We start from the raw sequence: 8919 nt of genomic DNA, 5'->3' as shown, positions 1-8919 counted from the left end.
CGAACTTTAAGAAAATGGTGGTTTTTCTCAAAAAAGCTAAAAAGCTCATAGAGTTTATCATTATAAAATTTTCTTGTATTTTTTTCTGAAAAATACATTCAAAGACGAATATTTCAAAAAAAAAAACGTCCCGATTGATCAATTTTTGAAAAAGTTATAGCTATTTAAAAAAAAAAAGCGTTATTTTTGTAAAACTCATAACTTTTTTTGGATTAGGTAAAAAAATTTAAAAATTTCCTGAAAAATAATTTTGATGGGGTAGAAAAGGAAAAAAAAATTTCTGCCAAATCGAAAGGGGTCGGGGTCAAAAGTGGTCGATTTGGCGTAAAATGTCCCATATATAATAGGTGTAAAAAATATATTTTTAAAAACTAACTTTTGGCCAATTATCGTATATATTTGACATATTTTCAATATAAATTGAATATATTAAACAAGGGATGGGAGGGGCACAATGAAGTACTCAAGGACATAATCAGTTCTTGAGAAGTAAAATACGGTAACTGTTTTTTTTTTTAATGATATCCAAAGTTAATAGAAAAAATTTTACAGAGGCCATTAAAAAAAAAAAAATTATTTTCGCAGGCAAAGTACGGTAGTACCTTAAAAAGGTAAAAAAAAAAATTTCTGGATATCCTCTTCTAAAAAGTTGATGACCGGATGTCGTATCGTTTTACGTCACTTCTGTGACTATTTTATTCGGTTTGTCATTGGTTCATTTTTATATCATATCAATGTCGGCTATAAATTATATTATTATTATATATATGTTACGTCCTGGTAGATGTTTTGGCGCTGGCGTAGTTGAGCGGTCGATTTAAATTGGACGTAATGAAAACTTACATATAATTATAAATAATAATTAAGTATGTGTTGAACAGCCACTGTTTGGTGGTTGCAATAAACTGGTTGTTTGATTATATATATTATTTCTTATATCTAAATCCGATTTATTCAATTATAAGGGTATAATTTTGAGTGATGTGAAAATATACAGTTGAATTAATTTATAAATTGTTAGTGTACTCTTAACAATAACTTTGAGAGGGTGAGAACAAAGTTGAGGTTTTAATATTGAGCCTGACTGCTCTCGATGATTCTATATTTCAGACTGCCTTCTCTTGATCGAGAAAAACTAGAGTCACTCTTATCAATACGCTTGGGCATTAGACTCACGCATCGATTCATATGGAGGGGTCATTCGAGATAACGCATGTTCTCGAATGATCCATTCTAATATTTATTGAAAATACTTAATTCTCACGATCTCTCAGCTTTCGTTACGAACAAATGAGTCACTTATCTATTAACAAAAGTTATCTTAAACAAAATAGATGTTTGTGCAGCTGCACGTCTCGAAGATTTACTCGAGGCGTTAGCGCTTATTTATATTTGATAAAATATAGAAAAATAACTTCATCAATTATTACTCATATCCTTAACGTTCGAAGATCTTAAATAATATTATTCTATTATTATATTATATTATCCCCAATAGCCAGTACACAGCCAGTTGATTTCAGCCTGCTAGGCAATCTAATGTCAACCTGTCACCGCAGTCGGGCGGCAGATTGTAAGCAACATTTGTAACGCATGAATTGCTGTTTATCTGCGGTAATATTTTTTATCATCCCAAAAGTTTTGGCTGTATTATTATTAGTCGATATGTTACCTCCAAATTTACTAGCTTATAATTATTGTCGCTAGGCAGTATGACAGTAATATTATTCAAATAATAATAATGATAATAATAATAATAATAATAATAATAATAATAATAATAATAATAATAATAATTATAATAATAATTATTATTATAATAGGTGGAACAGTAAATTATAATTCTACATACAATAACTGCACCAATATAATTCATAACGAATATTTATATTTATTATATCAAATCAATAAATAATAAGTAATCACACGTCTTTCTTTATGTTTTTTTTGAAAAAACATATTACTGAGTGACTTTTTGCGACGCTTATTATCACCAGAATTTTCTATTTCTTCAACATTCTCTTCATCATTCGGACGTTTTTGTTTCGCACGGCAACGCTCTTTTTTAGCTTTGATTGCAGCAGCTAAGTCATTACAAAATGTTGTTAAATCTAATCTGTCACCTAATGCCGTATTGATAATATCTATAAAAAATTTTTATGACATTGTATATACATTGAAACTGATTATATGAAATAAAATAAATTTTTACCTCTGATGTTAGAAACCAATCGCGTGGAGCTTAATTGTGATTTTGTATTCGTGCCTAAAAGTATGTATTCTTGACAAATTTCATCTGTTAATGTAACATCTAACATTAGTCGAATCATTTCTTTCATGTCTCTTCCACGCAAGTGATTTAAATAGTTGATCTGAGAAACCCATAAAAATCATTAACTAGTATTTATTTATAGATAAGTGGTGTTATTAATCAATTAATAACATTAAAATTACCAAATCAATTTCATCATCATCCGAAGCTTCATCATATTTTAACAAATCATCTTTACTCTGAAATGGTATGAAGTCTGGTTTCTTCAATTCTACGGGAACATCGCGATTCTTAAGTAATTCGACCTGTTCATTTAATGTTCTGTAGAGAATAAAAAAAAGATTTATCAATACCAATACAGAATAATATTAATATTTAATCTCATGTAATTTTTTGAAAATAAATTAGTAATATTTACTGTAAACATGTCAATATAGCATTCAAATTGTTGCATTGTTGTCTGTAACAAAGAGTTGTTAATAAAATATCAAAATTGACATATTACATAAATGAAGTGAAAAATATTATAAAAAAATTATATTCATACAAACTAAATTCTTGCAGAGTATTTAATTTATCATCAATCTCCCTGTAACATTTAAAAAAAAATTGTCCCATTAAATCTGAAGAATAAAATAAAAATCAAGTACAGTTTTTACTTATTTAAATAGATGATAGGTATAAAATTTCGAGTAATCATAAGAAATAAAAAATTATCGTGTAAATAGAATATTTAAGAATTGTATACTTACTTTAATTTGTTATCTAGTTGGAAAGTTTTTTGATTGTTAACGCTGGTAAAACCCGGCGGCAATTTTTCTTCTCCAGTGATTTTTATCTTCTTAATAGTAAAATTTGGCGCTACACCTGTAGCTAGGGGGATTTTTTTTTTGGTATAATGTTTGCTTTAGTAAGATTATTAACATTATCCATCTGAAGAATGAAAAATTGTTTTAGTTATTGGTATCATAAGTTTAAAACAATATTTATGCTTATTGTTAATTTTAAACTTCATCACTATTGCCTGAAGTCATCAATAACTTAAAATATTAATAAAACTAAATTTTTTATTGATATAATAAAACAATCCTTTAGAATAATAGTTATACCTTTTTATAACTGAATCAATCAATTGTTGTGGAATGGTTATACACAGTATGCGTGAACAATGTTGAAACCTAGATAAGCCATTTCGTTTATAAATTAATAATAAATAATAAAATTTTTATAATAATAATGCAAATAAAGTCTTCACCTTGGAATTGCTTCTTTTATGTTTTTCTATAAATAAAAATGAAATTTCTTGATCACACACTTGTAATAATTAGTAAATTAAATTGCCATAAAAGGTTATAGTGTCAACGACTACTGAATGACAAAGTATACTCTACACAATTTGCTATTAATTTTCGCTTTTAGACAAATGAATCTTCATTTGGTGTTGTCAGATCTCTATCTTCAATGGTTAGCTTTTGTTGTAGCACAAAATACAAACAGTCGAAGGAAGCAGAGATGCGCGCGCAATATATTTTCAAGGTATATTTAACCCAACTTATAACATATAATAAAAGTATATAATATGTTTATATGAATGACACGTTTTTTTTACGAAAGAAATTGTTTACTGTTTACATTTAGAAAAAAATTAATGGATGCTAATTAGTTAAAATTCTACTTAGTTTAAATGTAGCCTATGTGATTATAAAAATTATTATAAATAATGTAAAGTTTATCTAACGTTACGTGCTACATAAAAGTTTGAATATTAATATATATACCATTGAACGAATAATCAGGTAAATAATATTTAGCCATCCTATATACATGTAAAAATTTGATATATAAATTATTTGAAATTTTGCTGATTCAAAAGTTAGTGAACGTATCACATTTCAATTAACCTGGCTGAACTTAGTGAGCAAAATTTAATTCCTAAAAAATATTAACTTTATAAATTAATGTAAAATGAACGTTTTATATAAACAAAAAAAAGTTTAGTTGTTTCGTTAAAATGATAATAATTGATTTACTTTAATTTTTTAGTTGGTAGTATGAATTTAATTTCAATAACACATTTTATATTTTCAGGTTATTGGATAGAATTTGCTGGTGATTATTCTAATTCAGTTGACACGATCAATTCAACAGTATATCAAATGTTATTAAAAAATGTAATGAACGTCCGTCAAGTCGAAAATCTTGGTACGACTTGTCTGCTAGTTATAAACAAAAACTTTTACGTCGTCATAATAAATATTTAGTAAATTTATCAAATTATGAAGATATTTCAGTATCCATGTCATCAACTGGTGGTCTGTTAACTAATGATAATAATTGCATAAGTATTGACAATATAACCGATTCTCTTGTCAATAGAAAAAATGACAGTACTTGTCAGTTACGTTCATTAGTAAAAAAAAAATGAAGAACTGTTAAAAAAATACTCACAGATTAAGTATGACAAAGATAGTGATGTTAATCAAACTATAAGCTCTAATGATAATAACTGTGATTTACATATTGCTGATGAAGGACAAGTTGAAAGTGTTCAACCACATCCATCAACCTACAATTTATATCATTTGCCAAGTATTAACAATAACCTCGATATCTCGACCGAAATTTGTGAGACCCTAACACCATCAGAGCCAGCAGTTAGTGAAGATTTAAATCCTAATCAAGACAAACAAATTTGTACCGCTCGTAATTCTAATTATTGTCAATTGACAATAAAGTCTTATAGTGGCGATACTTTTAAGACTAATTTGGGTAAATGTTTGGTGACTAATAAGGTTAATCATACTCAATGTAACGCGTTACTTGAAGTTTTACGAACACATCCTAATCTGGAGTTCTTACTAAAAGATGCACGATCTTTGATGCATACGCCTCGTAGTAAAATTTTAGTCAAACAAATTTTCCCTGGAGAATACATTCATCTTGGGTTGGAGTTTTGTATTCAAGCATCTCTGCAGAAGATTCAAGATAATTCAATTCCAAAAGTTTTAATAATTGATTTTAGTACTGATGGTGCTGAAATTAATAAAACTACACAAATTTGGCCCATACAATGTAAGATCACGAATTTGCCTAACAGTAAACCAGAGATTGCCGGAGCTTATGTGGGAAAAGCTAAAGCAGAGAACGCTGAAGATTTATTCAGAGATTTTGTGACAGAGTTTAATCTTATTGTTAAGAAAGGTGGTGTTAATTTCAATAACAAATTGTTCACAATTAAACTTCGCTGTTTTATCGCTGATGCTCCAGCTCGAGCGTATGTACTCAATCATGTCAATCACATGGGAGAATTTCCATGTTCTTGGTGTAAAGTTGGTGGTGTTAGACACGAAGGTGCGATGCGTTATAGTGGCGTTGGTCACCAGTTAAGAACGAGTAAAGAATATCGGGAATGTTCTGATTAGAAACATCATAAAGGTCAATCAGCTTTGCAGGATCTTCCGTTTGATCCGGTGACGCAAGTGCCGATGGAATATATGCACCTCGTTTGTTTAGGCAATATGAAAAAGATAATAGAAGCTACTGTAAGCGGTAAATATAGGGTACCAAAATTAACAGCTTATTTAACACGATTTTTATCGAATCGTTTAGTGTTTCTACAGAATTTCTGTCCTAGAGATTTTGCTAGAATTCCTAGAGAAATTGAAGAATACATTCACTATAAAGCTACTGAGTTTCTTCGAATACTGTTATACACCTTTCCTGTTGTTGCACAAAGTATAATATCTGAAGAACAATATTCTCATTTCTTACTTCTTCATTCTGCAATGCGCATTTTACTGGACTCTTCTTCTACAACACAAAAACTTGATTTCGCCGAAGATGCTTTGCAAAGATACGTAATCGACTCCGAACGAATATATGGTTTAAAGTTTAATTCGTTTAATGTTCATGCTATTTTGCATTTAGTTGCAGACTACAGACGGTTTGGATCTTCTGAATCAACTTCAGCGTTTCCTTATGAAAATAATATGTCTATATTTAAAGATGTAACAAGAAAGAATAATCAGACTCTTCAGCAAATTGATAAGAGACAAATTGAAATAAAATATTTTGAAAATTATGAGCCCAGTTGCAATGTGAGCGATAGATTATTAAAAGCTACGAAAATACATCCATGTGGACCAATTATTGATGAGTGGAGAAATAAATGTCAACAATTTGAAGATTTAGCCACCCCAAAGTATTTTTATTCAATTCAGAATAATGAAAATACTTGCATTCTTACAGACAATAGAATTTGCATAATTAAAAACATTGTTTATGTTGAAAATAATTACTTTTTTATGGTTCAAAAATTTACATTGATAGAACCACTTTATCACGTACTTGATGAACCTTCAATGGAATTCGGAGTTCATGTGTGCAAAAAATTAAAACCTACATTATATCCTATTTCCTATGACAGAATTAAAAGCAAATTTTATCGAATGCCTGTTTGGAAAAATAAACAACTTTTGAAAAAATCTACTGACGAAATTTTAAATGACACTTATGTTGTAATTACCATGCTGTAAATTAAACAAGATTATAATTAATTAATGTAAATTTTATGTAAATGTATAATTCTAAATGTACAATGGAAAAAAATATATATAACTATATAATTGTATTATGTAAAATATATAATTACTATCAAAATAATCATTTTGAAAGATTCTGACTCTATTGATTTACTATTTTTCAGTCTATAATAGTAAACATCACAATTTAATTAATAATGCTCTAATATACCGTTCATTAAGTGTATCTGTTAATTAATTATATATTAAATATTATAAATTTAAAATTAGCTTGCACGCCATCTACTGGTGAGAATATGCATAAGAAATGCTAAATGAAAACATCAAATACTGATATACATCGAAGTTCAATTTGACGGCAAATTCTGCGCTCCAAACTGTTGCTGTCAAACTGCCGTCCTGTTGCGGCGGCAGATTGACAGCAATCTGCTCGGTAATTTGACGTTCATTTGACATCAAGGACGGGAAACTTTAGTGTTGCTGTTCGGTTGACATCAAGTAGCCAACACTGTCTGCAAAGCGACGTTTGCATCGCAACACTGGCTATTAGGGCGTATATAAAAAATAATTATCGACCTATCGATATGTAGAGAATTGAATGAATAGTGTTTAGTCATATAAAAGCCAGATGGCGTGAGTGATCTGTTTGGCTTTACATATAACTGCATTATTACTCTGAAAAGCCTGTTCAACTATACTTTTCGATACTTTAGATCTGTATAATATGAAGACAAATAATATTCACTTAACTGCAAATAATATTTTTCGATAAAAAGCAAGACTGACACGATAAATTGTATAATCTGTGCAGCGATAGTGGGTTAACTTTGTTTATGCGAAAATTATCTATAAAAAATATCTCGCTATGTATACGAGTGTCATTTTATTGAAAATTTTATTGTTCTTGTGTATGTAAATATCCTACCAAAAACAGATTCTCTGTATAACATCGCGCCAAGTACACGTTTAAAATTTTTTACAAATAAGAAAAAAATTATTTTTTACAAAAAAAAAAGTCAGATCGAAAAAATACCAAGTACCTAGTATGATGCAAAATCATAACAAACATTTTCATAAAATTTCAAAAAAAAAATTGTGTAACAAAATTTCAATGTACTTGGTGTGCGTTACTACATGTACTCAAGCAAAATTAATTTCTAATAAAATCAAACATGTTTTTTTTACTCTTTTGTAAGCACACCAAGTACATTGAAATATTGTTATACAATTTTTTTTTGAAATTTTATGAAAATGTTTGTTATGATTTTGCATCATACTAGGTACTTGGTATTTTTTCGATTTGACTTTTTTTTTGTAAAAAATAATTTTTTTCTTATTTGTAAAAAATTTTAAACGTGTACTTGGCGCGATGTTATACAGAGAATCTGTTTTTGGTAGGATTTGTTTTCGTTTTGTCGTGTTGATTGTGAATAGTTTTAATGTATACTATTAGAAATCGGCTTCCAAACTAAACTCAAAAAATTCGTCTTAAAGTAATGCGTAGTCGTGATATATAATACGTGAGGGTATACTGTTTATAGTATTATTTTTTAGAAACAATATAATAGTACTAACTAATAATTTAGTACTGCCAAACATTATAACCTGCTTGATCTATTTTTATAAGACAAATAGCTGCAGTTGTTTAACGACAGTTCCCATTAAAATTAACGTCAAATATATTCATCAACGTCGGGCTTTTCTGTTAATAATTTTAAATATCAAATGGTTTAGTGGTTTGACTCCTCTTCCAGCATCTTTCACCTATTACAATTAGCAAATGGTGCTAAGTACTTATCTTCCCTCTCCTTTGACCCAAGGGTATGCTTTTCTTTTTTTTCAGAATCTCCATGGACATATGAATATATATATATATATATATATATATATATATATATATATATATGCACTAGCTATTGCTTGCGCGCTTCGGTTGACACGTCGTAATGTTGGATGAGTCTTTATTTTTTATTTATTATTGACATCGACATCTTAACATTTACCGTTAAAATATTGGTAAATATACTTATTCTCTTGCACTTTTCTACAGAAAAAAAAGTTGTAAGTGGTTTTGAAAATTCTTAGAATCATCTGATGCGTCATTAG

The 8919-nt window shown here is 28.6% G+C and overlaps 2 protein-coding genes across 2 annotated transcripts; one reads left to right on the top strand and one right to left on the bottom strand.

Moving 5' to 3' along the window:
• Window positions 1–2168: 2168 nt before the first annotated feature.
• Window positions 2169–3205, bottom strand: LOC103573406 (uncharacterized). The gene is made up of 5 exons (XM_053737010.1): window positions 3197–3205; window positions 2820–2857; window positions 2691–2732; window positions 2455–2593; window positions 2169–2372 (listed from the first exon to the last, which is right to left on the bottom strand). The coding sequence occupies exons 1-5, from the start codon at window positions 3203–3205 to the stop codon at window positions 2187–2189; spliced, it is 414 nt and encodes a 137-aa protein (XP_053592985.1). The 3' UTR covers window positions 2169–2186.
• A 1484-nt stretch (window positions 3206–4689) lies between these two features.
• Window positions 4690–5696, top strand: LOC103573403 (uncharacterized; the record flags this gene model as incomplete). The annotated part of the gene is made up of 1 exon (XM_053737009.1): window positions 4690–5696. A coding segment is annotated over one exon (1005 nt), but the record flags the coding sequence as incomplete, so codon positions are not given.
• Window positions 5697–8919: the final 3223 nt, after the last annotated feature.

The sequence above is a fragment of the Microplitis demolitor genome, chromosome 2 (genome assembly GCF_026212275.2).
Source record: "Microplitis demolitor isolate Queensland-Clemson2020A chromosome 2, iyMicDemo2.1a, whole genome shotgun sequence".
In the NCBI taxonomy this organism is placed as follows: Eukaryota; Metazoa; Arthropoda; class Insecta; order Hymenoptera; family Braconidae; genus Microplitis; species Microplitis demolitor.
This window is presented reverse-complemented; position numbering and strand designations above follow the sequence as displayed.

Excerpts from the sequence above, each read along its gene's own strand:
- LOC103573406 (XM_053737010.1), bottom strand. Across the intron at positions 2,733-2,819 it reads ACTCTGCAAGAATTTAGTTT|ACAACAATGCAACAATTTGA; the intron begins GTATGAATATAA and ends TCTTTGTTACAG. Across the intron at positions 2,594-2,690 it reads GCTATATTGACATGTTTACA|AACATTAAATGAACAGGTCG; the intron begins GTAAATATTACT and ends TATTCTCTACAG.